This window comes from Lutzomyia longipalpis, chromosome 4 (assembly GCF_024334085.1).
Source record: "Lutzomyia longipalpis isolate SR_M1_2022 chromosome 4, ASM2433408v1".
NCBI lineage: Eukaryota > Metazoa > Arthropoda > Insecta > Diptera > Psychodidae > Lutzomyia > Lutzomyia longipalpis.
Genome location: NC_074710.1, coordinates 10,939,058 through 10,953,343, shown reverse-complemented (window position 1 = coordinate 10,953,343; position 14,286 = coordinate 10,939,058). Strand labels below are relative to the sequence as shown.

The 14,286-nt window shown below is 36.7% G+C and overlaps 4 protein-coding genes across 5 annotated transcripts in view; 2 read left to right on the top strand and 2 right to left on the bottom strand.

The window, feature by feature from the left end:
- The window catches only part of LOC129796090 (zinc finger protein 431-like), a 382,644-nt gene extending 378,448 nt beyond the window's left edge, over window positions 1-4,196 (bottom strand). The window contains exons 1-6 of one of the 2 annotated variants that reach the window (XR_008751179.1): window positions 3,952-4,172; window positions 3,237-3,885; window positions 2,793-3,142; window positions 2,370-2,717; window positions 2,187-2,306; window positions 1,989-2,130 (exon numbers count right to left, since the gene is read on the bottom strand). Coding sequence is in view for 1 of the 2 variants with exons in the window: in XM_055837809.1 (XP_055693784.1) it covers window positions 1,989-2,130; window positions 2,187-2,306; window positions 2,370-2,717; window positions 2,793-3,142; window positions 3,237-3,885; window positions 3,952-4,032 (1,690 nt within the window). In the remaining variant the exon portion in view is untranslated. Of the gene's footprint in view, window positions 1-1,988; window positions 2,131-2,186; window positions 2,307-2,369; window positions 2,718-2,792; window positions 3,143-3,236; window positions 3,886-3,951 lie in introns of both variants that reach the window. The other variant, XM_055837809.1, reaches the window with a different exon arrangement.
- Window positions 4,197-4,363: 167 nt separating this feature from the next.
- On the top strand, window positions 4,364-5,506 carry LOC129796264 (40S ribosomal protein S20). Its single transcript, XM_055838056.1, has 4 exons — window positions 4,364-4,490; window positions 4,602-4,757; window positions 5,005-5,094; window positions 5,330-5,506. Exons 1-4 carry the CDS (start codon window positions 4,488-4,490, stop codon window positions 5,444-5,446), a joined length of 366 nt encoding a protein of 121 aa, XP_055694031.1. The 5' UTR covers window positions 4,364-4,487; the 3' UTR covers window positions 5,447-5,506.
- LOC129796223 (phosducin-like protein) lies at window positions 5,496-6,371 on the bottom strand. Its single transcript, XM_055838006.1, has one exon. It carries the CDS (start codon window positions 6,325-6,327, stop codon window positions 5,530-5,532), a length of 798 nt encoding a protein of 265 aa, XP_055693981.1. The 5' UTR covers window positions 6,328-6,371; the 3' UTR covers window positions 5,496-5,529.
- Window positions 6,372-6,485: 114 nt separating this feature from the next.
- LOC129796089 (glycosylphosphatidylinositol anchor attachment 1 protein) lies at window positions 6,486-10,013 on the top strand. The gene is made up of 6 exons (XM_055837808.1): window positions 6,486-6,801; window positions 6,864-7,214; window positions 7,279-7,464; window positions 7,538-8,292; window positions 9,429-9,740; window positions 9,814-10,013. Exons 1-6 carry the CDS (start codon window positions 6,621-6,623, stop codon window positions 9,940-9,942), a joined length of 1,914 nt encoding a protein of 637 aa, XP_055693783.1. The 5' UTR covers window positions 6,486-6,620; the 3' UTR covers window positions 9,943-10,013.
- Window positions 10,014-14,286: the final 4,273 nt, after the last annotated feature.

The following is a 14,286-nucleotide window of genomic DNA, read 5'->3' as shown; positions in this document are numbered from 1 at the left end:
GACCTCTAGCTTTAAGGGAACTGGTCGACGGTATTTCAAAATGGCGGACGGCGGCCATCTTGGATTTTGAAAATGCGAGAAAATGAAATTTTACACCCACATTTCTATAGAAAACTTTAAACCCGAAGTCTCTATCTGTCACCGTTCTCGAGCTATAAGGAAAAGTTTGGGCGACCGGCCGGCCGGCCGGATCAAAATTTTTCCACTACCATTTTTGTAATGCGGGAAGTCTAAAACGTGCTCATACCAAGTTTGAGCCCGATCTTAGGTGGTCGGTTTTTCCGATGATTACAATACTTGGTATGCCACGATTGTGGTATACCAACTAATAGGAGATTTTCAAAAGTTATGAAAGACATCAATCGTTAAATTATGTAACGAACGTTAAAAAAGAAACGTCAAATGTTATAAAACAAATGACAAATCTAAGAATTAACGTCAAATATTGCACCTCTAAAACAAAAAAAGAAATTCGAATGTTAGACAAGGAATATGTGATTAAATATTAAATATATTCCACAAAAAAAAAACGTTAAACGTTTGAATAAAAGTCAATTATTGAAAAAGAACATCAAACGTTAAAACAGAAATAGCAAATATTAGAAAACTAATGTCAAATCTATGAATAAACGTCAAATATTGCAAAAAACAACAGCAAACGTTCAAAAAGTAACGTCAACCAACAGTTAGAGAACGAATGTCAAACATTACGAAAATAAACGTCAAACCAAATGTCTAAATTTTCCAAGTCAAATACAGCATTCGCTTATACGGTTTAGTAAATCTCAATCTCCATGAACTATGACTCCTAAAAACTCATTTTCCTAATCCTTTTTTAGTGTCTTTTCAATTAAATAAAAAAAAACAAAGATTTCCACAGGGGGATGCCCAACCTCGAGAAATCAGTACTTTTAGTGAGGCAGCAGGTTCTTCCGATCAAAATAAGGGATCAGTTTGCACAATTCCACTTGCAATCGATAGTACATTTAATTAGCTCTCGGTTAATCCCTTCTCATCATCGAAATAACATTATTAATATAAAAAAAAAAGATAAAGTGTTTCTCGGGAATCGGTCGAGATTGAGCGAGATTCGAGAATTCCTCATACATTTTGTTCAACAAAAAGTGACTTTTCTTCACTGAAAATGAGGTTAAACCATCCCCTTGGATTTCCAAAAACACCCACTGAAATAGATTTCTGACTACGGCCCTGTCGTATAATCAAGCCTGGCTACGGTCCTGTCGCGTTATCAAGTTCATTCATTTGAAAGATTTTAAATTGTTGAATTTTTATTTAACACTTGGAGGACCCAACATTTGGCACAACGCGGAGGATCAAATTGGTAATAAGTACCAGCTGATAAAATATGCTCAATAATTAATTATTAATCAGTTTAATGAACAAGGATCGAAAGTTTCACTAATTCTCAATCTCCTTCAAGCATTCCTACACCGAATTACTAAATATTTAATTTAGAAAATCGTCACTGAAAAAAAATTACGTAGAATCGATGCAAAATTGCCAATTAAAACGACTTTTTTAGCTACAATTTTACATAATTTATTATTGCGCCTGAATAATCACAAACTTTGATTCTTTAAGTAACTTTTTAATCACTTCCGGCAATAAAATTAGTCCACATTAATGATTTTTACCGAGGAAAAGTGAACAAGAGTACTTTATTTGGGAAATATGGGGAAACATAACCTCAAAACCACGGCAAAAATGTATGGGATTTTGACTGGTACTTATTACCAATTTGATCCTCCGCGTTGGATTCTGACTTTGACCTCAATTATCTTCCAAAGAAAAGACTTTTCTCGAGATTTTCTTTCTGCTATCTTAAAGTAATTAAAATTCCCTACACATAGATGCTAAATTCATCGAGATAAGTCCAATAGATTTTATTCTGTGACAATATTAAGGTTTCAATTGGTACCAATTACCAGTAAAGTCCTCCGAGTGTTAAATGGATATAGTTTATTTACCTTCAGACTTCATGTGGGCAAATAGAAGGGGCTTCCTCATAAATCCTTGACCACACTGAACACATTCAAAGGGCTTTTTGTCAGAATGAACAAATCTATGAGTATTCCTGTTGTCTTGATTATTGAAACCCTTTCCGCAAACCTTTAAAAAACAATAAAATCAATCACAAATACTTCCTCCAAAGTTTTAACTCTTACCTCGCACGTATATTTCTTCTCATTGCTGTGAATTAGGAGGTGCTTCTTCAAATGCTCCGGATATACAAAAGATGACGGACAGAGGGTACATTTGAATGGTCTCTCCCCCGTATGGGCAGCCTATTGAGACGAATTATTTAATTTAAATAAACTTTTTACACAATTAGAGTTTCTACAGCTCACCTGCGTGTGATAATCAAGTAAACGTCTTCGCTTGAAGGTTTTCTCACACACCTCACACCTGTAGCGCTTCTCATTGAGATGCGTTGCTCGCTTGTGTGATTGTAGATTTGATCTCTGCGCGAAGGACATGGCGCAGATGTCGCATTTAAAGGGTTTCTCACCCGTGTGGATCCTCTCGTGATCACGCACTTCGGCTCTCCGGGCAAAGGACTTGCCACACGTACGGCAGAGGAAGGGTTTATTGCCGGAATGAACAATTTTGTGAACCCTGAGGTTGTGTGATGATCCAAAAGCTTTGTTGCACACCTCACACACGTATTCCTTCACACCCAGATGCGTCTTTTCGTGCTGCAATAAGAGGATTAACTGATTAGTTAATTTTTGAACAAAGTTTTAGTTTTATTTATCAAGAAAACTCCTTACGTGTGATAAATTCTGCCCTGTGAGGAATTTTTTGTTGCACACTGAGCAATTGTAGGGCCTCGGTCGTGTCGAGTGGATCTTCAGGTGTGCAGCCAAGGTGTATTTTGAGGCAAATGTCTTGGTGCATTTGGTACAGGAATACGGGCGATCACCCGTATGCATATTCATGTGTTCCTCGAGTAAATTCTTCGAAACATACGATTTGTCGCACAGCATGCAATACCAGGGCTTTGATGGACCAGCGGGAAGTGATCGTTTCTCCTGCTTCTCCACATCCTCTTCCAGGGAAATCTCTTCATCTTTTGAGCTTTTTTTTTTGTCTTGTTTTATTCCATCACTTGCATGCAATTCTGCAATTTTTATTTCATTAAAAATATTAGAAATTAATGGATAATTTAGCAAAAATAGAAGAATTCAGGAAATCAGAGAGCTCTGAAGACTTACCAAGATGTCTCAACAAGTACATCCTTCGCCTACAGTCCATGCCACAAATATCGCAAATGTAGAGCTTCTGCATGTGCTTGCCCTTCATGTGCATTGTGAATTCCGTAGGATCATCAATAAGTGTCTCCTGTGGGCAGAGATGGCAGCAGAAAACATTATCCTTGCGCGTATAAATCCTACTCTCGTGCTGTTCACGTTCATCTGATTTGCATAAATCACGATGCTCCTGATCCTCATTCCCAGATTCCGTTGTACTCTCTGTTAGAATCATTACATGCTCCGCATCCGCTGTTGTTTCTTCCTTAGCTTCCTGTGGGCTTCCCTGGGTACTGGCATCGTAGTCAAAGGAACGCTCAGTGGGATCTTCTTCAGTGTAAATAGCTACTTCATCCCCATAAGCTTCCTCAGGAACTTCCTCCACAATCTCTTCTTTAGCTGGCACCTCAACATACTCAATAGTTGAAATGATTTTATTGTAATTCTCAATGACCTCCTCCTTTATCCTGTGCATACGGATCTCAATTCCAGCATACTCTCGGCATATTAGTTCGCAATTCAAGCACATGTACTCCGAGTGGATTAGGCCCACTTCCACGGGAATCTCGAGGATCCTGGACAAAATATCCGCAACATTGTCTTCTTCGGGTGTCTACGTGAAATCAATGCGAAAATTGAGGAATTTGCCATTAAAATGATAATCTTGACAAAGAATTACCTTCTTGGAGAATATGTAGTGACTCTTCCGGCAAGGGACGTGCACCTGGCACAGTACACAGCTTCCAACTTCCGTTTTCATGTTTTATTTTGAAAATCTTATTTTGGTTTGTTTACATCAGCTTGCAATCGTACCACCTTGAAGTTGTTGCGCGCCAAAAACGGTTTTTTTTTCAAGTTTGTTTAAAAATTCAGAATGGCTAAATAATTCTAAAGATTTCTTTTCAGGAATTTTGCTATATTCTGTGGAATTTTCTATGAAAAAGTGATTTTTTATTACGGGAAAATTGTGAAAAACGCGAAAGAGTAAAATTCATAACAGCCGCCGAAAATTTTCAGTTAAGTAGAGAGGTTTTCGGCAGAGTCGACAGAACTTCATCAGACATTCCACGGAAGTTTTCCCCTTGTTAAAAGTTTGCGTAGGAGGGTTCCTTCTTTTTGTGCAAGCGTTCGTGCGAGTCAGTTGTTCTGGTTCAGCGCTGGTTGCAATTTTCACTTAAAAAACAACTATCTCGACCAGGAAACATCTTCTAAAGCATGGTAAGTTCCAGCGTAATCCCATCTCGTGGTTGATTCGTAGAAATCCGCGTGATTTTGTTTGTTTTTTTGGGAGAAATGTAAATAAAATGTTTCGCCACGTGTTTTCCACAGGCTGCTGCAGTTGCTAAGGATATTGAGAAGCCCCAGGCGGAAGTTGCATCAGTTCACCGTATTCGCATCACCCTGACATCTCGGAATGTGCGCTCCCTGGAGAAGGTGTGTGCTGACCTGGTGACTGGCGCCAAAAAGCAGAAGCTGCGTGTTAAGGTTAGTTTGTCTTTCCGGAATGTGTTGTGCTCATGGCATACTGTCCTGGAGGATAACTCCTTATCACCATGAGGTTATCCTTGTTTTAGCAGATGCCATAGAAATATCCTAGCGCCAATTTCTTTCTCTCTGTTCCACTGATTCTTCTTGGTTCCGGAGAGAATTGGGCTGAGAAACATTGTTCTCCGGAAATGTTTTCCTTTTGTGGGATTTAGGAAGTTTTAATGGGAATTCTTTCTGTTTTTAGGGTCCAGTGCGTATGCCGACAAAAATCCTGAGAATCACCACCAGAAAGACACCTTGTGGTGAAGGTTCCAAGACCTGGGATCGTTTCCAGGTGAGTTTGAAAAGAATTTTTTTTTCCCGGCAACCGCGTCTTCAGTCCAATGCCTTCGTCTGCTTGGAGCTGAAGATATCTTGAAATAAATCTTTGCCGGAGAGTAATGTGTCTTGTCATAGTACAGTTCTGGATCATTTCCCTGTCCAGGATTGTCTCTAAGGGGCACAACAAAAATTCTTTAAAGTCCTCTTTATAGGATTTTCAAATGTCTTCTCTTTGCTTTTCTCCTCAGATGCGTATCCACAAGAGGATTATTGATCTGCACTCCCCCTCGGAGATTGTTAAGCAGATCACATCAATCAACATCGAACCCGGTGTTGTGATTGAAGTGACCATCGCCGGAGCTTAAGATGGCCACAACTTCCGGAAGGAGAAGAGAAAATTAAATAAAAAATGCATTTCTCCGGAATTTTTAAATACTTTTTTATTTTTCTAATTTTGGTATGAATTATACTGAATCTCCTTTTCCACAATAACTCCCTGCTCAATGAGGAAGTTCTCAATGTCCGATGAACAGAATTCATCACCAAGCTCATTCACGAGCTGCACAAAGTTCCCGATTATTTGATTTTTCTTGTACGCCAGCAATGTGGGCAGGGCAGTGGTGCGAAATTTGAGACTCACTTTAACGTTTGAACTGAGAATGGTGCAAAATTTAACGGTGGGCATTTCCCGTGCCAGCTCCTCGAGGCACGCATTGAGCCTCCGGCAGGCAGGGATGGTATTCTCATAGATGTGAACGACCACAGTTGAGTATTCTTCCTTCTCCACGGCATCCAGGAAGTCATCGGCACTCTTTAGCTGTATGACGTGCCCAAAGGTGTTTCGTGTGCCCACTTTGGCGGTTATTTCGAGAATTCTCTGTCTCTGGAAGGCCAGAATACTCTCATCATTCATCAATTCCGCCAATTCTGCTTCCAATTCAGCATCTTCCGCCGCCTTCTCAGCTTCCGCCTTTGTTTTCCCCATCTGAGACATTTTATGTATTTGCTGCATTCGCTCATGCTCATCAGCTGTACGTGCCTCAGCCATGAGCTTCTTGTACTCACGCCAATCCGTGATTACACCTTTGGGGCCCGTGTTGGATGTTCCTGTTGGACAGGATGGGGGCTGCTGTTGAGGAATTTCTCCATCTGGCACAGCACGAATAGCATTTCCCGCATCCTCCTCGTCACTGCTGCAGTAGTTTTCTGACTTTTCTCCCAGAATCTTTTTCTCCAGAGCATCCATTTTTTTTTTCAAGAATTAAATAAAATCACTAATTTTCCTCAAATCTCGTATTGGATTGGCTAGAACTTTATGGGGCAACTCAACATTTCCAACTTCGGATTTCATTCGGGCCATTCGGGTTTCGTTAAGTTTTCGTTCGGGTCATTCGGCTTTCATTCAATCCACTTCGTGTGTACCACGTTGAAGTTTTCGTGAGATTTTTGGAGTGTTTTATCAAGAGATAAACAAATCTCGGCGAGGAATTTCGTGCATTTTTTAGGCAATTTTAAAGGTTTCTCCAGATATCTAAGGACATGGGACTCCTCACGGATCCTTCGGGACTATCTCAGAAAGCAAAATATGCAAATTTGCTGAAAAAACACTGCAAATTGCTCTGCAATTTCCTCTTTATTGTCGGTGTTTGTTGGTTTGCTGCCCTCTCGGATGTCAATCTCAATCATGGAACGTATTTCTCGGAGAATGCTCTTCTTCCAGGTAAAAATTGTGAATGATTTTTATGTTAAGGACTCCTCTGAGGATTCTGGTATTGTTTGCAGGTCTCGTGTATTCAGCCATTAAGCGTGATACGAGCAATTTTGGGGTGAGTTTGCACGAAGAACTCACGCGGGAGAGGGAAAGTCATCCAAATTCTATACCAACAGCTTGGATGCTGGCCAGGATGAAGCAAATTGGCTTAGATGCATCAGTGCACAATTTTACACTAAACTACCCCTTTGGCGGAGGGAAAGTATTCACAGGACAAAATGTTTATGGGATCTTACGGGCTCCACGGATTGGATCCACAGAGTCAATTGTAATTTCCTGTCCGTACCGATCTCTGACTTCTATTCATCCTCAAGTATCCCACAGTGTCTCTCTAATGCTGGCTTTTGCTGATTATGCGAGGAGTATGTTTAAATTGAGATTCTCTTCACTTTTATCCTAATAATTCATTAAATTTCTCAATTCCAGGACAAAAATATTGGGCAAAGGATATAATTTTTCTCATTACGGATCAAGAGCAACTGGGCATGCAGGCATGGTTGAATGCATACTACGGGAACAACGACAATCCCGCTCTGTTGACAAGTGATTTACACCTGAGGGCTGGTGCCATTCAAGCTGCGCTAAATCTCGAAATTCAGAGCTTTGATTTAGGTGAGGAAAGCGCGTGAGCAAGGAGGAATAATTCATGGTGTGTATGTACTATTCTTTTCCCAATTACCCGTAGATTCCATCAATATTAAATTGGAGGGACTCAACGGTCAGCTGCCCAATTTGGATTTATTCAATTTGGTGCAAAAGTTGACAAATAAAGAGGGCATTCCGTGTGGGTATAAACAGCCAAAAGTGAAGCGCCCAAAGGGTGGGCATGTGAATAATTTATGGCAAATGCTGACGATGGTGCTCAGTCAATCAACTGGCGTACCCACTGGCAATCATGGGCTCTTCCATCGATTTGGCATAGAGGCCGTTACCCTCGAGGGTATCACACGAGCCGACACAAAGTCCACACACTCCCTCCTACCAATGCTGAAGATTCTCGAAGGAATCTCACGGAGTCTCAACAATCTCCTTGAGCGTTTCCACCAGAGCTTCTTCTTCTACCTCATTGTGGCAAATGACAGATTTGTCTCCATTGGTGACTACATGCCCTGTCTTGGGCTCATGGCGGGATCACTGCTCATAAAGTCCTTCATCTTGTGGCTGTCGCTCCACCAGGAGCATGATTCAACGGACAAAGAGCCACCACAGGAGGCATCAGAAGCATCAAGTCCCAATCTTGTGCGGATTGGACTCCTCCTCATTCTTGCTCATGCCACTGGCTTTCTAGTCAACTACCTACCATTCTATTCTGGTATTAATGAGTTTTTCTACCAGTACGGTCTCTCAACGGAACTCACTCTGACTACATTGCTATCAATTGTCTCTGTTCTCGTCATCTTCTCCCCAATCTTCTTCCACTTTCACCAGGATGACATCAAGGTTGGTTTTTTTTTGAACTCTTATTTTTTTTACTTATCAAACTAACTATGTATATTGCTAATTAGTGTGTGAGGGGCCTAGTCAGGAATTTATTTTGGTTATTCAAGTTTTTATTTAAAAAAAATACGTTAAATATTATTTATTATAAAAAGAATAATTTACTTTACTTACTGTCCTGTCCCTCTATGGAATAGGATAGGGCCGAAAGAAGAATAACTAAAGTATCGAGATTTTACCTTTACGAGATTTAATTTAACAGCTATTGAAAATTGCAATTCTAACGTTCTTTTTTTCTAATTTTTTTATCGTTTTTTTTTTTTTTATGTTTAACGGTCCTTTAAAAATATTTGACTTGTTTTTATTTAAAAGTATTTTTTATTTTCTTTTGCATTTTGACTTTCTTTCTAATGTTAAACGATATTTTTTTTCTAAATTTTCACGTTCTCTTTAACGTAGAGCATTCTATTTGTAATTTACGAGGTTTTTTTTTTCTAACGTTCGACATTTCCTTTTCTAATATTTGAGATTTTTTTCTAACGCTCGACATTAATTTTTTTTTATTTTTCTATTAATTAAAAAAATAACATTTTTTATTAATATTTGACGCTTTTTTTATTTATTGTTAAACATTTGACAGTTATTTTCAAACGTTTGACGTTTTACCTCTAACTTTTTTTTGAAGTATCTTCAAAAATATTGACATTCTTTTATTTGTTTTTGACATTTTTTAAATTCTGGATGTTATTTTTTAAAGTTTTTTCTCTAATACTATCGTTTCTCATTCTAATTTGCGACGTTTTTTTCTAACTGACGTTTTTTCACGCTTTTTTTATTAATTAATTTTTCATTTCTAACATTTGACGTTTCTTTTCAAACCTTTGACGTTCTTTCCAACGTTTAACGTATTTTTCAATTTTTCTATTATTTTCTAATTTTTGGTTTTATTTTCAACTTTTGTGATCACTTACAAAAGATTGTTTTTTTTTTTTAAATATTTGACGTTTCTTCAAACGTTCAACATTTAATTCTCTAATTTTTGACAGTTTTTTATACTGTTTGACGATTAAATCGCGCTCTCTATTAGGTAGATTAAAATGCTTTATTTTCTTTTTATTTTATTTTTGATTTTTCTTTAGATCCTTCACATTTGGATACTTCTGGAATTGGCCACAGCCCTTATTGTTGTGGGTATGCTGAATTTCTCATTGGGTCTTCTCATGGCTTTTGTCATTGTCCCAGTGATGATAAATGTTGAAATACGCAACAATGGACTTATCAATTTTGTCCAGCAATTGTGTGGAATCCTCTTGCAACCACTGATTGTGGCATATTTTGTGGTTTTCACACTGACTTGGATTACATTTGATGAACTTTCATTGAAGAGTGTGTGCACCAAAGCACTGTCCGCCACTATGAATGCCCTTGTCTACTCTGCCGTGGATTCTGTGGTAATACAAATTAAAAAAAAAAGATTTTTTTATGAAACTTTATTCGCTTTATTTTCTTTTTTTTTATTTTCAGATCTATGGAAATTGGATGTTCAATATGATTGGTCTTGTCTTCTTTCCCATTTGGATTCTATTGTGGAATTTCCTTTCGTGGAGGCCAACGGAACAACGTAGTAGTATTAAGAAATCTAAAACATCATAGGTGAGTTAAGAACAAATTCAAAGAAAAATAAAATCAGTATGAATTAACAAGAAATAAAGAAGAACCAAAAAGAAGGAAATCTTTAATATTTAATTAATTTTTTTTTACAACACCATCAACTGTGAATAGAGTCCTTTTGTGTGTATGAGTACCTGTCTGCGCTGCTACGTGAAATTCTTTCTTTCTTTCTTGTTTTATTTTTTCCCAAATGTAATACCTAATCAAAAAAATATGCTCCAAAAAGTTTTTTTTTTAAAACAACGCCGTTTAATTCATCTTTAAGTAAACTTTAAGGGATGTTAAACGAATGGAATTATCTAGATATATTTTTAAAATGTTTCAAATGTTCCACTTTTCCCGTCTTTTATGCAGACAAGTAAATATTTATGCGAAAAAAAAAGATGGAAAGGTTGGAAAAACGTTGCAATAAGGAAAAGTGATGGACATTTCAAGTGGTATTCAAAGTAAACATAATTTGTAGTTTATGTCTCAGAGTCGCAAAGTAATATATCAACAACAACATGAGAGTGTTGGCCTGTCTAGTGTCCTTCTTCAAGTATTTCTGTGCCACACAGGCGTAGAGAGATGGCCAATGCTTGTTAGCTGTCTTTTTGATTTCCGGACACATTGGCCAGTTCTCTCCTAAATTTATTTTCTCCCTTTTCCGCAGTATTCTTTTAATAATTTTTTTTTCCTACTTCATCAAGAAAAAAGGAGGAATCCCAAGAGGAGAAATAATGTAATGCAATTTATTTTATCAAGAGTCCCACTTTCATTATTTTCTCTAAACTTACTCTAGAAGTTTACTTTTTCAGAGTTGTTTGTCTTTGAGGTCTTTGAAGTTTTTAAGGATTTTATTTGAGTTTTGAAGTTTAATTTTATTTAAAGTTCTTACAAGTTCTATAAGTAATTGACCAAGAATCCATTTGCGAATGGATTTCAATATCTCAATGTTTTAATGTCTCGGAATTTTTATTCAGCCTATTATTGGTAAACGAGGTAAATTGTCGCTTCGCTCCAATTTACCTCGCCCCGCTTCGCGGGGATTTGTTGCGCTTCGCGCAAATTTTAGAAAGAAAGAAAATGTGATGGTTTATAAGTAGATTAGAGGAACTTATCAATCCCAAAAAAAAATTGCAAAGTAAAGAAATCAATTTCAAACTGTATTTCCGGCGCCAAATTCAAAATTCGCTAAAAGTAATACAACAATTTAGAAAAGTAATAGAACCGATAAAAAAGTAAAACAGCCTTTAAAAAAAATAATACAACCGATAAAAAAATTAATACAGCCTTCATGAAAAGTAATATAGCCACTTACAAAAGTAATACAGCCGTTAAAAAAAGTAATACAACCGTTAGAAAAGGTAATACGGCAGATAAAAAAGTAATACAACCGTTAAGAAAGTAATACAGCCTTTAAAAAAAGTAAAACAGCCGTTGAAAAAGTAATATAACCACTTTGTTTTACTTTTGTAAGTGGCTGTATTACTTTTCATGAAGGCTGTATTACTTTCTTTAACGGCTGTATTACTTTTTTTATCGGTTGTATTACTTTTTTAACGGCTGTATTACTTTTTTGTGGAGTATGGACGGAAAGTAAACCTTATTTAGTTTTTCTCAATTACTTTTTTTATCGGTTGTATTACTTTTTTAACGGCTGTATTACTTTTTTATCGGTTGTATTACTTTTTTTTAAAGGTTGTATTACTTTTTTAAAAGTAATACAGCCTTCATGAAAAGTAATACAGCCACTTACGAAAGTAAAACAGCCGTTAAAAAAGTAATACAGCATACAAAAAGTGATATAGCCGATAAAAAAAGTAATATAGCCACTTACAAAAGTAATACAGCCGTTAAAAAAAGTAATACAACCGTTAGAAAAGGTAATACGGCAGATAAAAAAGTAATACAGCCTTTAAAAAAAGTAAAACAGCCGTTGAAAAAGTAATACAACCACTTTGTTTTACTTTTGTAAGTGGCTGTATTACTTTCTTTAACGGCTGTATTACTTTTTTTATCGGTTGTATTACTTTTTTTACGGCTGTATTACTTTTTTATCGGTTGTATTACTTTTTTTTAAAGGTTGTATTACTTTTTTAAAAGTAATACAGCCTTCATGAAAAGTAATACAGCCACTTACAAAAGTAATACAGCCGTTAAAAAAATTAATACAACCGATAAAAAAGGTAATACAGCCTTTAAGAAAAGTAATACAGCCTTTAAAAAATAAAGTAATACATGACTTTTATATGGGGGCTACCTGAAAGGGGGTTTGGGGGGGAAATTAATACGGCCACTCGAAATCGTCTGTTATGAGGAGTCTCTGTACCAAATTTCATCACGATTGGTCAAACGGTGTAGATTTGTATAGCTGTACAGACACGAAGATTACCAACAAACAGACCTTTCTTTATTATATAGATAGATGAGAGAATAGGATTAAAGAAAATAAATCAATTTCAAGCATTCCACTGGATTTTTTTTTCGAGAAATTGAGCAAATTTCTCAAATTTCAACATCAGCTTATCCAAAATACTCTAAAGCCTTTTATTTTACATCTATTCTCCTTATGATAGCATTAAACAACATATTTTTTCTCTACCTATTTTGCAAAAAATAAATGTGGCTCATTCAGTGCAATAAAGCACTTTACGCCGACAACGAACCCAGACAGATTTTTAAGGAATTTTCAAAAACATTTAGGATCTCATTTCGGTGCAGAGAATTTATGGTGGCTGTTCCTTTTTTTTTGTACGACAAACACGATGACTCATAAGACAGGGCTTTGAGCTTCCTAGGCGACAATTTTATCACTGCATTTCTGCTCTGTTGCACACACTTTAGCAGAAAATCCTTTTGCATCAGAAAGAGCGATACATGTGCAAATAAGAAAATAGTAGGGCAATTAAGAGGAGTTTTTTTCTTGAAAGTAAATATATTTTTTCCTGTCACTTTCTCTCTACACTGTACGGTACATACATATATACATATAATATTATATATTTGCCAAAATGATAAAGTGTCGACAGCCCAAAAAAGGTTTGAGAGACTCATCTTTTTCTTGTGAGCTCCCCATCGTGATGTTCTACCCACGCGAATTGAAATGAAAAAAAAAGAAGAAAAAACTTCAAGCTCTATGCATGCCACTTCATTTAAAACTTTAATGGTCAAATGTGTCCGTACGGGAGTGACGAGCGAGCTGGAAGATATCACGTGGGATTTACTGAGTAAACCAAAGACATTGGGAGTAATCCCTCGTGAGAGTCTTCATTCGTACTTTGTATCTGTTATCAAAATGGATGTCATCAATGGGGATCACTCAATTTGCCTTAATATTAGTCCTCTGACATCCTAGCACCCAATATATGGGCAACTTTGGTGGCAAAAAGACGCAGAGGGGTGTATTTTCATTACCTACCACATTTTACTATCAATGTGGGACGCCGTCAGGTCGCTCAGAGGTCGAGATAAAAGCAAATTGTTTCCTTGAGTGTTTTTGACGAGATTTCACCTAAAAAACTTCTCTTTTTTTTGGTGTGTTGTTGTCCACTTGTAAATCTTTGTGCGCTTCTCCTTAAATTTTTTTGTTGGTAGGTACCTTTCTTCTCCCGTTCTCCACCACCAAGGTATCAAGTCTGGGTGATTTATGTTGGTGCGCCTATATTGTATCGCACAACAACCTTCCACGTATTTAAGGAGACACCAATATTTAACTGCTTCGACTGGGGGTCTTCTTCATCTCTATAGCATGTCACCTGAATATACCTACCCATTGAGTCATCGTTTGGTTGTTTCTTTAATTTTAGCAAAGAAAAAAACATTTCTTTGAAATTTTTCTTTAATTACTTTTTTTTTTGTATAAAAGATTAACAAAAGGAATAGCAAACGCTTGAAAAAAAAACGTCAATTACACGAGAAATGTCAAACGTTAGAAAAGTCTAAACGCTGAAAGAAACGTCAAATGTTCTAATAAGAAATGTCGAATGTAGGAAAAGAAGCGCCAAAAGTTCTAAACAATTACGTCAACGGTTAGAAAGGTGACAAATTTTTAAAAAGAAACGACAAACGTCATGAAAATTTACGTCATAGATTAGAAAAGTTTTTAACGTTAAAAAGAAATGCCAAACGTTAGAAAAGGAACGACAATTAAAACAAAAGAAACGTCAAATGTAACAAAGAAGACAACAAACGTTTGAAAGGAAATGTCAAACGATAGAAAAGTCTAAACGCTAAAAGAAACTGCAAAGTTGAAATGTTGAACGTTAAAGAATTGCTCAAAAATTCTAAATTATTACGTCATCGGTTAGAAAGTCGTCAAATGGTAAATGAGAAACGACAAATAAT

What these genes read in the sequence shown, in the direction of transcription:
- LOC129796264 (XM_055838056.1), top strand. An exon ending in AGCAGAAGCTGCGTGTTAAG is followed by an intron (nt 4,758 to 5,004) that starts GTTAGTTTGTCT and finishes TTCTGTTTTTAG; the next exon opens with GGTCCAGTGCGTATGCCGAC. An exon ending in AGACCTGGGATCGTTTCCAG is followed by an intron (nt 5,095 to 5,329) that starts GTGAGTTTGAAA and finishes TTTTCTCCTCAG; the next exon opens with ATGCGTATCCACAAGAGGAT.
- LOC129796223 (XM_055838006.1), bottom strand. Translation starts at nt 6,327, where the DNA reads ATGGATGCTCTGGAGAAAAAGATTCTGGGAGAAAAGTCAGAAAACTAC.
- LOC129796089 (XM_055837808.1), top strand. Translation starts at nt 6,621, where the DNA reads ATGGGACTCCTCACGGATCCTTCGGGACTATCTCAGAAAGCAAAATAT. An exon ending in GGAGAATGCTCTTCTTCCAG is followed by an intron (nt 6,802 to 6,863) that starts GTAAAAATTGTG and finishes TATTGTTTGCAG; the next exon opens with GTCTCGTGTATTCAGCCATT. An exon ending in AATTCAGAGCTTTGATTTAG is followed by an intron (nt 7,465 to 7,537) that starts GTGAGGAAAGCG and finishes AATTACCCGTAG; the next exon opens with ATTCCATCAATATTAAATTG.